General features: G+C 47.0%; 1 protein-coding gene across 1 annotated transcript; it reads right to left on the bottom strand.

The window, feature by feature from the left end:
- Positions 1-349: 349 nt before the first annotated feature.
- Positions 350-13,650, bottom strand: Oaz2 (ornithine decarboxylase antizyme 2). Its single transcript, XM_028866516.2, is given in 6 exon segments — positions 350-1,544; positions 1,755-1,840; positions 2,619-2,794; positions 4,008-4,088; positions 4,090-4,165; positions 13,435-13,650. Coding segments are annotated over 6 exon segments (570 nt in total). The 5' UTR covers positions 13,455-13,650; the 3' UTR covers positions 350-1,413.
- Positions 13,651-14,362: the final 712 nt, after the last annotated feature.

Below are 14,362 nucleotides of genomic sequence, written 5' to 3' on the forward strand. Positions count from 1 at the left end.
TTGAATCAAAAGAGAAAAAGGGAAAGAAGAAGAAGAAAAAAAAAAAAAAAAAGACTTCAGGGATAAAGTTAGGCAACACCATGAAAATCTAAAACCTAGTGTTAAGCCCCAGCCTTCTATTAACAACTGGAATTCGGGGTTAGCTGCTACCACACAGGAAAGTGTTATGTATACACCTCTCTCCAAGGGCACGTAGTGTCTCCCTAGCAACCCCATGTTTCAGTGTGACCTGGCCCCAGAGATGAGCAGGCCGCCTTTCCCTGGGAAGAGTGTATCACACCTGTATTATGTTTACCTCTGGCAGTGGTAGGGAAGTTGGTCCTGATACAGAATAAAGAATGACCAACCACAACTTTAAATCAGTTTATTGACACAGTAACACAACACACTTGCCTCCCTGACACCCCCACACCCAATGTAGATCTCTCTCCCTCCTTTTCCCTTTAGAACACGCTGTTTGGTGAAGCAGTAAAGGACAGGCCACTTCTACAGTCCAGCCTACCCTGAGCCCGGCAGAGCAGGCACTGCTTGGAGCCTGCTGGGAGGCAGTCAGTACTATGCTTGGCCAGCCAGAGGCATCCAGCCCCTAAGAACAGAATCCCCCACAAACCCCAAGCCCTGAGTTTACTAGGCTTCCTCTCAGCTCTTGCTAGAAAAGAGATCTTGGGGCCCGGGCCATGGAAGCAAGAACTCCTGTGGTAACTTGGGATGTAGTTAGGCTAGTTTCTTAAGGCCCAGGCACCCCAAAAAGCCCTGGTAGTGGGGGGTGAATTTCAATGCCCCTATTTAAATGCACTGGTAACATTAAACAGATTAAGCCAGCTTAACCAAATGCCAGAATAACACTAAGCTGTAAAGAAAGCAAGGTCAGACCTGCTTACACCAGGCCAGACACAAAATGCCAAGAAGCCCAAGGTGGAGTGTCAAAAACAACCCAAGGACACTGCCCAGGAGCTAAAAAGCCTGTACTCAGGAGCCCCTGGGTGACAGGAAGCAAAGAAAGAAAATACCTAAGTCTTAAAAACCAAAAAAAGAAAGCCCAACCGCAAGGAAACCCGAGCCTAACAGTGCTGCCCACCAGCCCCTGCCCCTGGACCAGGCAGTCTCCCCCTCCAGGCAATTTCCTCCCCTAGGCTAGATGGAGCACACCATAGAGCAGTTTAAAAAGCTTCTAATGCCAGTTCATAAACATCTTCATTTACTATTGGTGATTACATGTGAATAATATGCGTATACTGTTCTTTATGGAAAACAATTTCAACGAGTCAACTCCGAGAACACAATGGGCAACCCTCAACCTGAGCCCTCAATGTCCTTCCCTAGACAGCCAGAAGCACTCTCATCTGTCCCAGGGCTGCCTAACTTCCCCTCTTGCCCCACTGTGGCTCTTGGGCATAGCATCCTCTATGACCATTAGTCCTCATCAGACAAGTTCTGGTCCAGGGGGTAAACCATGAACATCACATCTGGCCGAGAGGGGACACAGGGATGACCTGGACGCACAATCTCAAAGCCCAAGAAGCTGAATGTCTTCAGGAGTGGAGCTGCAGAAAGGAATCATAGAAAGGGGAGTCTCAAATCCAGGGAAAATCCCAAAGACGGAACAAACAAAGTACTAGGGCCTCAAAGTACTACTCCCCCTTGGCCATACCTCTCCCAGTTTGTAAGGAAAGTGTGCACAGTGCACAGCCCTCTGCTTCCACCCCAGGCCCCACTAGCTAGGCTGTAGGCCTCAAATGGTTTTGACTGCTCACCTCTGTCTTCCCGGCCCTTCCTGAAGCAGATGAAGACGTAGTTCACTTTCATCTTCTCCTCAGCAAACTCTAGCAGTGCTAATAATCTGCAGAAACAAAGCACTGCTCAGGTCTGTGCACTGCCACCTCCACAGACCTCCACCCCACCCCCACAAAAGGGCCTCTGGAGCCTAAGAGCCAACAAGGTTGATACAGAATCTCCAGAAAAAGGACCCCAATCTAGAGCCCTATATTAAGAGCAAAATAAGTCACAGGTGGGGGTGGGGGTGGGGTCTCTCTCCCTATAATAAAGTTCTTCACCTGTACCTGAAAGTAATACTGTCTTAACTAGTGCAGGACACAGGACAATGTGGGGCCTTCAACAGAACCCAGTTCACTGTGCGTATTACACTAGGCCCAGGTGTGGTGGTTCACGCCTTCAATCCCAGCACTGCAGAGGCAAAGGCAGGTGGATCTCTTGTGAGTTTGAGACCAGCCTGGTCTACAGAGTGAGAGCCTACCTCAAAAGAAAAATTGAGGTCAGTTAAGAGAATTGTTCTGGGACTGACTTTTACAGATAGGCCGCTTAGAGAGCAGTGCCCAATCCAATGAAATCCTGCCCCTCTACCTGTATTCCCTGGCCTTTGGAACTGCACCTTTGTATGGTGGCTCAAGGGGAACTGACACCGCTGATGAGCTGGTGGGTAACTGGTTAATATATTAACGGTTTGCTTTAATTGTATCTAGAGCAGGCCTGATTTACTGGCTAAAAATAACCTATAACAAAGCATTATCTACGTGGAGAGTCTAGAGCTAAGGAAGAAGGTATAGACTCCCCTAAAAAGCTGCTATCCCCAATAACCATTCTCTTTATTGTCTCCTTACCCTTCTTTGCTCCCATCAGCTAATAATCCATCTGGGATTTCTATAAACAGGCTCTGGCTGGACAGGACTGCGTCCCAGGAAGAGACTTTCACCTCGGTGACCTCATACTGGAAATGGACGATGTGAGGCTTCCCATCGTTCACGGGGAGGTCCTGGGTTACAGTGAGCTTCTCGTCCTGAGAAGGAAGGTTAGGGCAGAGGACAGGATCACTACTACATGCTACATCCTATGTTCCCTAAACCAGAGGGTGCTGCCATCCCTTGAACCATTCTCAGGGTAGCATGGATCATGGGGCATGTCAGAAATACAGCCTCCTTGTGAGCCCACTGCAGCCATTTCTAAGAATGGCTGCTATTGGTAAAAGCAGCACTTGGTTGGGAAAGAAAATCTTTACTAAGAACCAAGTGCTAATAAGCACTGTGCAAAGTACTAGTCATGTATTAATATCTCCACCTTAAATATGAGGTAACAAGGCAAGAGCAATTTAGTAACAGGCCCAGTTGAGATTAAAACCTAGGTCTTCCTGACCTGAAAGCCTGTCAGGGCTTTCCCTTCCCTAAGAGAAAATGTCAAAAACAAATGAAATTCCAGGACTGTTGCACTGGAGACTGAGGCAGGATTATGAGTCAAAGGCCAGCCTGGAATACACAACAAGACCGTTTTGTTTTGTTTCTTGTTCTTTGTTTTTGAGAGAGGGTCTCACTATATAGCCCTGGCTGGCCTGGAACTCCTAGAGATCCATCTGCCTTTGCTCCTTCCTAAGTGTTGAAATTAAAGGCATATGCTACCATGTGTGGCCTAAGACCTTGCCTTTAAAAAAAAAAAATTTTTTTTAAATAGCCAGGTGGTGGTGGTGCATGCCTTTGATCCCAGCACTCGGGAGGCAGAGGCAGGCAGATGTCTGTGAGTTCGAAGCCAGCCTGGTTTACAGAGCGAGATCCAGGACAGGCACCAAAACTACATAGAGAAACCCTGTCTGGAAAAACCAAAAAAAGAAAAACACAAAACATTTTTTTACATGAACAATAGCTGCACATTGCAGTACACACCTGTAATCCTAGCATTCAGGAGTTAAAGTCAAGTCCTGCACACAGAACTCCGATGCCCTATTAACTTTCCATTCCCAGCCTAAGAAAGAAGCTGGACCAGGTCCTGGGCCTCAATCAACAACAGATTAAAAGACAACAAATAGTACTAATGTTTTTCCTCTAGGATTTCAGAAAAGGCATAAAGCAGCTTCAGTTGAAAAAAGTTATCAGTTCCCGTTTTCCCTCAGTTACCCTATCACCTCTGCCTAAGAGAAAATTAAGGGAAAATTGCAGGATTGGAGTGAGCTCAGTGGGATCTAGAAGGCTCCACCCAAGCTTCTATACCCAAATCCTCCTTACCTTATATATTAGAGCTGAGAGAGAAGGATCCCTGCCGCCCCCTCGCCCACCGGGGATCTTCGACAGTGGGTGAGGGGCATCAGGAGCACCACAGAGGCCCTGGAACAATGTGCCTGCAGCACTGGAGCTGGGGACAGTTACTCAAAGGCAAAATACTACTGCAAGAGACAGAAGGTCAGACAGTAAACACCCAGACATTAGCCCCTGCCCCTTTGGCCCTCCTGCTCCTTAAACAGTATTCTAAGGCTGCACCACTGCTCAAGGTTTTTCTACTTAAACTTCCAGAATGCTGTTTTTTGGGTCAAGAGGCATAAAGAGTCCCAGAAAGCCAAGGGAGTGTCTGACCCATCAAACATCTGTGAGTGCTGACACAGAAATCTCCAGCCTCGTGTCCCCCAGCCAGTCTCTCCTTGAACCAGCGTGCCTTAGCCACCTATGTGGTACAATCACTAAGCTTCAAAAGGAGTGGCAACATGGACTGGGTACTAGGGGCTGAGAAACTAACAAGGCCACTCACTTTCCCATCCAAAAAGGAACTGCAATTTAAAAAAAAAAAAAAAAAAAAAAAAGCCCCAGATTGTTCTAGGTTTATGAATGAAACTAAATCTTGGATTTGGCTCCAGAGTATCATCATGGTCTGTCTCTGATCTGCCACTAAATTCTGGGCCTTCCACTTTCTCAGGTAGGACCTTCTTGACCTACGAATGAGAACACGGATGACTGAACACTGTCAAAACAGACACAGGTGTAAGGAAAGGGGTGTCTGTGCCGAGCCCTGAATAAGGAGCCAAGACTCAAATGGCTTACAGATGTTTAAAAGCTCTCCAGGGCCACCACATGGATGCCCTATCTGGTAGCCACTTTAATCTTCAGACAGACACAAAAGGGTTTCAGATCTGCTCCACTGCCCTCTTTGGTTCTGATTTAATGGCAGGAAAACAGATAAACTGTGTGCATCATGACTCAGCAACAGACCTGTCCCATAGCCACAACATAACACACTACCACAGGGGAACCAGGAGTGAACAGGAATGCTACACCAGCACACACAACTGCAGAACTGGTTTGTTGTTGTTGCTTCTGTTTTTTGAGACAGGGTTTCTCTGTATAGTCCTGGCTGTCCTGGAGCTGGTCTTGAACTCACCAAGATCCATCTGCCTCTGCCTCTCAAGTGTTGGGATTTAAGACGTGTGCCACCACTGCCTGGCTACAGAACTGTTTTTTTAGCAATGTCATGCTGGCAACTTGAATAAGCCAAGTGTGGTACATCTACACTACAGAAATCAACATATGCTGGAAATTGGGGTTTTTCTCTGAAATGGTGTGTGGCATATTGGTTGTTCTTTCAAATGAAAAGCAACAAAACTAAATATACCATCTAGTCATTTAACCACTAAATGGCCTGTATCGGCGTTCTAGTTCAGGCAAGAAGTCAAGCCCACCATGGCTCAGCTCTAAGGGATTCCAACTGGGGGTCTAAAAGCATATGTAAATGAGAAATGGAGTTCCTGGGGTGGCATCCACATCTGCAGATGGTTATATATACCTACCTCCTGCCTCCTGGAATACTTCCAGGGAATACTTCTCAACTACCTTACCAACAGCTACTGGACAAGGACAGGAGTTACTTTCTACTTTACACAAAGTTATTGTGACTTCCCCTTCTAAAGTGGTAAGGAGCGGAATAGCATTGTTCAGGCAACCAAAGGAAAAAAAAAGGAAAAGCAAGTCAGGAGTTTCCTATGGAAAGACACAAACCCCATCTGAGGCTTCCCTTCTCCACCCTTGGTTGAGGTTCTTCTGTGGGGGCACCAGAAGACTGGGCCACTGGAGAAGCTAGCTGACTGGCTGGCTAGCTTACAGTGATTGGCAGAGCTACCCCTAGGACTGGCAAATCAGATACCCTCTGTGACAGGTAAGAAGGTATCTTGTATACTAGAACTGATTGGGTTCACAAAACTAGATCACCAAGGCCCTTGTAATTCTAGAATTCTGCTGCCAGACTTCTGCTTGACTGACCTAACTGAACTTAAGCCCCACATTCCAACCAGCATCCTGATTCATACCTAATTCACACTCAGAAATGGCAGAAACCAGGGGCCACCCCAGAAAGGATCTCAGTATGGGGGCAGGACACAATCTTCTTTGTTTTCCTAGAAATAACTCCTGGAGCCTGCATCTTTTCCTACACTAATCTGTGATACTTCTGGTTTCTTTATATCTCCAAGTAAATGCAATAAAGTCAACACCTTGGTAACAGATCACTTCCCTCCACACACACAAAGATCATCACATACAAACTCTGCTATTCCCCTGTAAAGAGCCTGCAGAAGGCATGTGTGTACACAGGGATCCAGGTCCAGTTCCCTAACAGAAATAACTGAGTAGACATGAGTTCATAAAAATTATCTTCACTGTCCATTATAATGCATTGATTAGTTACTCAAAGTGAATGGCAAATTACTATACACTTAAAATACCTGATTGTCATTTCTGAAGGGAAGGGATGAAGGATGGACAGCAACTATGGGACATGAAATTGCCTAGCAACAACCACCTTTTCTGATACTGACTTTAATGTTCAATCAGGATACTAAAATACAGTAGCCCTGGCTGTCCTGGAACTCACTCTATAAACTGGCCTTGAACTCACAGAGATCCACCTGCCTCTGCCTCCACAGGCATGTGCCACTACCATGCAGAAAATGTGGTTCCTTAAGACAAGTCTTTGATACAAAATACAAAGGCTTTCATAGTCTATTTGTTTCTAGGTTTTTTTGGTGTGGGTTTTTTTTTTTTTCCAAGTTTTTGTCAATCCTTCCACAGATTTTAGTTACTCCACCAGGGGGCAGAAATGGCCCAATCCCTTCCACAAAAAAAAAACAAAAAACAAAACCAAGGACTTCTGTTCATTCTAGCACGAGATGAGAGAGGGCTCAACAGGTAACGATTTGCCACTAAGCCTGATGACCTGAGTTCAACCCCCCGATCCCACATGGGAAAACGAACAGGCTTTGACCTCCTTTACACTATAGACACGCACACACAGTAGATGAATGAACTTAGCATTTTTTAAAGAAGTTTAAGGCCAGAGGCTGAAAAGATTGTCAAATGTATTATACTGTACCCAACATCCAGCTGGCCCAGTAGTCCTGTTTTTTAGAAGAGAAAATAGACCATATTGGAAATGAAGGTGTCTGGGATCCACATCCAAGGCAACTTCCAAGACATGGGAGCTTAGAGCTGGTACTGTGCCTGTTTCCTCAGCTGTTATAGAACCTGCCCCTGGAACCACACCTCAAATCATCTAGTACCATATACAGTTCACTTACTGTCTATAATTCACAGCATCTGTGAGCTGAGTGTGCATGCCTGCCTAGTAAGCACGGCTCTAGGTTTGATTCTCCAGCAATCAATACATCGATGAAATGTCCTTAGCAAGCCATGATTTCATATGACTACCACCATGTAGTATAGGTAGCAGATGTATATCTGGGAAATATTGGTGCTAAGTCAAATTTTTATCAGATTTTTAAAATCTTGACAGCATTTACTAATTAATTAAAAGAATTAACCTTATTTTTTCCTGTGTATGTATGTTGAAAGAGGGTCTCGAGCCGGGCGGTGGCGGCGCACACCTTTAATCCCAGCACTCGGGAGGCAGAGCCAGGTGGATCTCTGTGAGTTCAAGGTCAGCCTGGACTACCAAGTGAGTCCCAGGAAAGGCGCAAAGCTACACAGAGAAACCCTGTCTCGAAAAACCAAAAAAAAAAAAAAAAAAAAAAAAAAAAGAAAGAAAGAAAGAGGGTCTCATTTAGCTTTTGCTGGCCTCAAACTATGTACGTGAGGATGACCTTGAACTTCTGATCCTTCTGCCTCTACCTCCCAAGAACTGAGATTACAGGTGTGCACCACCACACCAGATCTATCTTTAAATACAATGACAAAGGACTTCTGGATGCTGGAGATGTAGCTCAGTGGTAGCATTTGCCTGAAATGTACAAAGCCATTTTGTGGGTCTGAGTGAGCCCCAGTACCACAAGGAAAAGGAAAAACTCAACAAGTGACTCATTTGTAGCCCCAAGTCTCTGGAGGCTGAAGCAGGAGACTGCTATGAAGTCAAAGCTAGCCCAAGCTACACAGTGATTATGGACGGTGAGACCCTGTCTCAAAAAACAAAAAAAACTTCCAGCTCACTTTGTCATCCCACCCCCTTCTCTTTGATTTTTAGTCTGCACAAAGCACAACCTAATCTAACAAATACTTGGAATTCAAATTCTCTGATAGTATAATTTTTCACTCCAATGCAGGTCTCCTCAACCCAGTCAAGTCTCCCTTTCATCCCCACTGCCTGTCAGAGACGATCATCTGGCCTTGGTAATACCAAAATCACACTCCCTGTATTCTACATTCATTCTCTCCACTTCTTCTGACCCATTCGTGTCTCAGGCCCTGCTTTACACAACACCCAGGGCACCCTCAGTTCCCTCACCCAGGCTGCTTGTACCCTAAGACTTGGAATATCTCTGATGAGTAATCCTTACGTAAAGCAAGACTAATCCAGAGCTACAAGCAACTTAGCAAAAAGAACCTAAGAAGAAAGATAGAAAGCATCAGCCACCTTCAATCTAAGGTGACCACAAAGGCTGATTTCCAACTGTCAATTCTTCTCAGTATCTGAGAGAGAGGCTTTGACTGGTGCCAGGCATAAGTCACTAAGTCACTTCACCAGGGCTGTTATATGCTCCAAAGGGAGTCTACTTAATCAGCATGATTATAAGAAAATGACATCACCACTCTGAATCATAGGCTGAAAGCAAAATTGGGTTTTGGTTGATTTTCCACAAGAAACATACATCAGATGGCAGCCAGAAAATCTGTGCCCCTGATGTTTGCTAATCGCACAGCTAACTGGTACATCTGCCAATGGCAGACACCACCGTATTGCCACCTGTGGTTGCTGGATAGCTAAGCAACTGTACTATATTGTACAGTACTTCAAGACATTTTTACATTTTAAATTCTTCAGTGTAGTTTATACTGTTAGCTATTCACACAGTCCAACCTCCCCTCTGAGGGAGAGCAGGATTACATCATTGTTTATATACTATCAAAGGCCTAGGAATTTTCATAAATCTTTTCTTACACAAGGCATTTGCTGCTGCTAGCAGGAAACTGTCTTGCTCAAATAACAAAATTCTTGCTCATCAACTGAGCCATTACAGTCTACTCTATAACTTCCTTCCTGCCCTTTTTTTTTTCATTGTTGTAGTTTGCAAAGTCTTATTGATCATGTAGCCTTGGCTGGTCTGAAACTCACTATGTAGACCAGCTTGCCTTGAAACTTAGAGATCTGTCTGCTGATGCCTCCAGAGTGCTGGGATTAAAGGCATGAGCCACAATGCCCAGCCCTATCACTTTTAATGAACCTTCCAAGTCATGGCATCAACATGAATCACCACTGTATACCAGTTTAAAACAGAATGAACGGCTTCTTCCAGAAACACTCATTTGTAACATGCCTCTGCCCTACTCTTCCGTCTCCTTCATATATATATATGCACAGCTCTAGGGCTAAATTTGGATTTCTTGGCAGAATGGGGAATTGCTATTATTAGTCCCCAATGCTTTCTAAAGCGTACACCCAATGTAGGGGTATTTCTGCCTAGACTAGCTGCCAGTCTCTCTACTGCCCCACACTCAACAAGCAAAACTGCTGAGAAAGGGGGAATAAAAAAACCAAGCTATCTGGGAAGAGAAATTCCATTACAGAGGAATGCAGTGAAGGTACTGTTGGTAGCCCTGAAGTGCTCTTGGGCCCTCCCTACCCCTAAAAAACCACCTGTGGAACCGAATGTTTCTCCCTAAAGCCCGTCACACAGATTGACTGCAGTATGGCTAACGAAACCAGTGTTGACTGTACCCCACATACTGCGCTGTCACAGGGTCCCCACAGGCCCTACAACTCCAGGCAGAGAAAGGTCACAAAATTTGATTTCCTCTTCAATTTAAACCTATTGTTGAAAACACATAATAAAGGGGTCTTGTACTTGCTCTTCCTCCCTCCGCCACCATCAGGAATTCTGACATTTTGGAGATACTAATCTGACTGCTGGAAAGGAAGCGCCTTGTTTTCAAAACACTGCCAACTCTTCTGCAACAATTTCTTCCAGGAAAGTAGGCCTCCCTCTCCTGAATTTTTCACTGGGGCCAGGGAAGTTGGAAAGCCCATCCCCCACCCAATGGGAATTAAACTCTCAGCCAGCTCCCGACACTGCACATTGAAAACACCAACACTGCCTGGGAAGAGCATCCGGCTGTTATCAGCACCCGTAGTTAGGACTCCAACAGGATTCCTTTCAGAAAGTTAAGGGCCAGCAGAGAAGGCTGGGAAGGACACTATGGAAACAAGATTGCCATAAAGCAAAGAAACCAGACACCCTGTATACCCCACCCCACCCCCAGGCCAAAGGAGATGAGCCTGATCCAAGGACCAGCTTGCCCAGGCCCTGGCAGGCCAGCTGACTCCTCCCTCCACCTGCCTCACATAGCCAAGCCCCTCAAATTACCAACACACTAAAGCAAGGGCCCTGGAGACAAGAGAGCCTGTTTTGCCACTTGGGCAACTGGAAGAAACCTTCAGCTAACTCAAACCTCTTCTTTTTACATGTAAGCACATTGGCTAAGTGAGGCATAATTGGAACTCAGCTAAGACTCAATTAGTGAAGGCCCCTAAGTGTTGGTTTCAAATACTCCAAGTCTAGCTCAAGCTGCAAAGGACTTGGCACTTAGACCCAATCAGTCCAAAGGACTCCTGAGAATGACTGCTGAAATGCCCCACTTCCAACCCCCAGAGAAAAACCCCATTTCACATATCCTCAAACCTTGTCCTCCATCCTCTGCACACACAGCTTTCCAGACCACAACAGCACCTTTTGCATCTTGCATCATCCAAGTATACACCCACCTCCTGAGCTGGGAAGGACTGGGTAAATGAAAATGGAATCAAAGAATGAACTGTATGGAATCAAAGAAGGGACTGTAGTGAGGGACCTATATGGAAAATCTCGGAAAAGGAAAAGGAAAAAGCAGAATGGGACTATAGGCAAAGAGCGTTTGGCAGGTTGGTGATAATGGCTCAAACACAACCATAACAAACCAGGAAATGGGGATTAAGTTTCCTATATGGAGAGAAGAAATGGGGATAGGACAAGATTTTGAGAATTGGGAAAAGAAAATGACTAAATGGAGCAATAAAAGTAGGAAGTAAAGGAGAATTTCCAGGCCGGGCGGTGGTGGCGCATGCCTTTAATCCCAGCACTCAGGAGGCAGAGGCAGGTGAATCTCTGTAAGTTCGAGGCCAGCCTGGGCTACCAAGTGAGTTCCAGGGAAGGCGCAAAGCTACACAGAGAAACCCTGTCTCAAAAAAAAAAAAAAAAAAAAAGGAGAATTTCCTTTCTTATTTTTTTGAAAGACAAGGTTTCTCTGTGTAGCTCTGGCTGTCCTGGAACTCACTCTGTAGACCAGACTGGCCTCAAACTCAGAGATCTGCCTGCCTCTGCCTCCTGAGGCTGGGATTAAAGGCATGTGCCACCACTGCTGCTTTTTTTTTTTTTTTTCCAAGACAGGGTTTTCTGTGTAGCCCTGAACTCACTTTGTAGACCAGGCTAGCCCTTGAACTCACAGAGATCCGCCTGCCTCTGCCTCCTGAATGCTGGGACTAAAGGCGTGTGCCACCACCACCTGGCCAGTTTCCTTCTTAACAGAGGAAGACTAAGGAATCCCTAAAGATGAAGCCCTTGTAAGTAGAGGAAAGGCTGCTACTGCAGGAATGTGATGAGAAAGGCCAAGCCTTCTTAGGGTGAAAGCGACAGTATTTTTCAACCCAGGCTCTACCTGAGAATTAACTGGCTCACCAGGCTCTAACCTAGGGTAAATGGAGTAATCTGTGAAGGGGAAGAACAGATAACTGTCATTGATTGATTGATTGAAGATATACTGCAATGTGAGGAAAACAGTTGGAAAAAAGATAGTGCTGCCGGACAAGTAGGAACGAGAAGGCTACAAGATCATTTAGGGTAAAAGGAGCCCAAGCTCTGAGGGGAACATCAACAAATAAAGATTGTAAGAGGAAGCCATGTCTGGTTGTGGAGCATTGTGGCACAGTTTAAGGAACAGATCTGCTTGCTGAAGGTCAGAGGCCATAAAGTCCAATATGGGGACAAAAGATCAAAATGAGTTTCCAAAAAGTTTTGAAGGGGTCAGCAATAAGCCCTATGGGAGAAGGGGGGTGTGAGGAATCATATCTGAATTGCTATTGGAAACCACTTTAATAGATAAGCTAGCGGGGTTAAAAATCATGAAGAGTTGGAAAATTATGGAATATTTTGGAAAAGAGAATCTGGGGCAGAAATATGGGCTATCTGGGGGAAGTGGAAAAAAGAAAGGGAATAGAGGGACGAGTTCTACCTACTTTGGTTGAGAGGGTCAAGGATAAAAATTAAGAAATCCACTCCATTTCAAAACAATATGCCGCCCCTCTCTCTTCAATCCACGGGGGAAACTGGAACTGGGCCTTTAAGTAGGCAAAGGCTCACAGTCCTGTTCTGAAGGCCCTGTGAAGATCTTCCCAGGAAAGGGGACAGGCTAAGTTGTATGGTGTAAGGATTTTAAAGATGGGGGTTAAGAGAAGGCAAGAGAGTCCCAAGTAAGACGTTATGCTGTTTAAAGGGTTGGAGTATGTAGAAGAAGAGAGTTGGGGACATCATTAAGAAAACAGGATGGAGGGCAGGGATGGAGTCCAAAGTGTTGGAGAAAGAAAAGGAATGAGGTTCCCAGACAGGAAAACGGGGCCTAACTGCAGAAAGGCGGGGAGGGAAAGTGGGACGGACCAAGGGGTGACTGGACACCCACAGGAGGGTGGGATTGGAGGTAAACTGCAGGACAGAGCCCACCTTGGCCAGGCAGGGCAGAGAGAGGAGTCTGGCTGGGGTGCAGTTTTCACTGGAGAACGGATTTAAAGCGATTAAAGTGACTTGTGGAGGAGTCAGAAAGATTTAGGGAAGGTAGAACCAATTCGGGGGCTATGTGGGAGAAAGCCCAGGATGGGGGGAAATGGGCACCGTTCCGCTGGGCTCAAGAAAAAGGGGCGACTGGCTGGGTCCACGTTTGGGGGGGGGGCCCGCTTTGGGCGAGAAGGAAGCCGGGAGGAGGGGGATGGGCCGGGCTGGAGGAAGGGGGTAAAGGACGGAAGGAGGCCCAATTTCAGGGCTGGGGCTAGGTGGCAGGGGTGGCGGCGGGGGCCCGTGGGGGCGGACGGAGGCCCCTGGGGGCCGGAGACTGGCTGCCTGGGGCGGGGGGGTGGAGAAGGAGGCCTCCGGAGCTGCGGAGGGAGGGTGGGGGCGGGGAGCCTGCGCCGGGCCGTTACCTGTCCTGGGTGTTTATCATCCTCGGTGGCTCTGCTCAGGGTGGGAGGAGGCGGCGCGGGGAGTGGGTAGGTGGACGAGTGGGTGGGTGTGGGGTCGCGCGCGCGGGCCGGTCTCTGCGGGCTAAGTCCCTGTCAGGCCGCGGGCCGGGAGCCCTCCTCTTGCCTCAGCGAGCGCCTGCCTCCAACTGACCCTCCCCGGCCGCCGCCGAGCAACCGCCCCGCCCCCGAGTGCCTCATCTGCATAACCCCACCCCGGCGCCGCTTGGTGTCCTGGGAAACTGGGGCCCACAACAAAGGGCAGAGCGCCGCCCCGCCTAGGCGCAGGCGTACCAGGCTGGCTATCGTCTTGGGAAGAGGGGTGGGAGCCGGGGCGAGGGGGTGGGCAGGGGGTTTGGAAACCGGGGAGCTCAGCTTCGGCGGCCGCCAGTCTTCCGTTTCTGCTTTTTGTTTGTTTTTTTTTTTTTTTTTTTTGATACACAGTCTCAGACTAGCTCGGGCCAGCCTCGGACTCACTGGAGGATGACCTTGAGCCCTGGATCTCCTGCCTTGACTTCCTAACCGTTCCCCAAGTGCTGGGGTTCACAGGTGTGCCCCCACCATATTGGGCACTTGCTGCTTTTGTGTGTGGCAAAGCCGGGCAGTGCTGTTTGTAAACCCGGAGAGTGTATTTCCTTACACAAAACAAAATCTGAAATCTAATACAGTAGACGTTAATTAGCACCACTTCCGGTATGAATCTAATCCCGTAATCCCGTACATCTTTTCCTTCCATTCATAATGCAAATTAATCTGACAAGTGACTTCGAGCACCTTTACCGCCCCAGTCATCTTGCTGGCTCCCACTGTCAGTTAGAAAAAAAAAAAAAAAAAAAATCTCTCCATATTGGAGACAGTCTCAAGTCAGCCCCCACCCTACCCCCACCAGCTA

This window comes from Peromyscus leucopus, chromosome 7, assembly GCF_004664715.2.
Source record: "Peromyscus leucopus breed LL Stock chromosome 7, UCI_PerLeu_2.1, whole genome shotgun sequence".
In the NCBI taxonomy this organism is placed as follows: Eukaryota; Metazoa; Chordata; class Mammalia; order Rodentia; family Cricetidae; genus Peromyscus; species Peromyscus leucopus.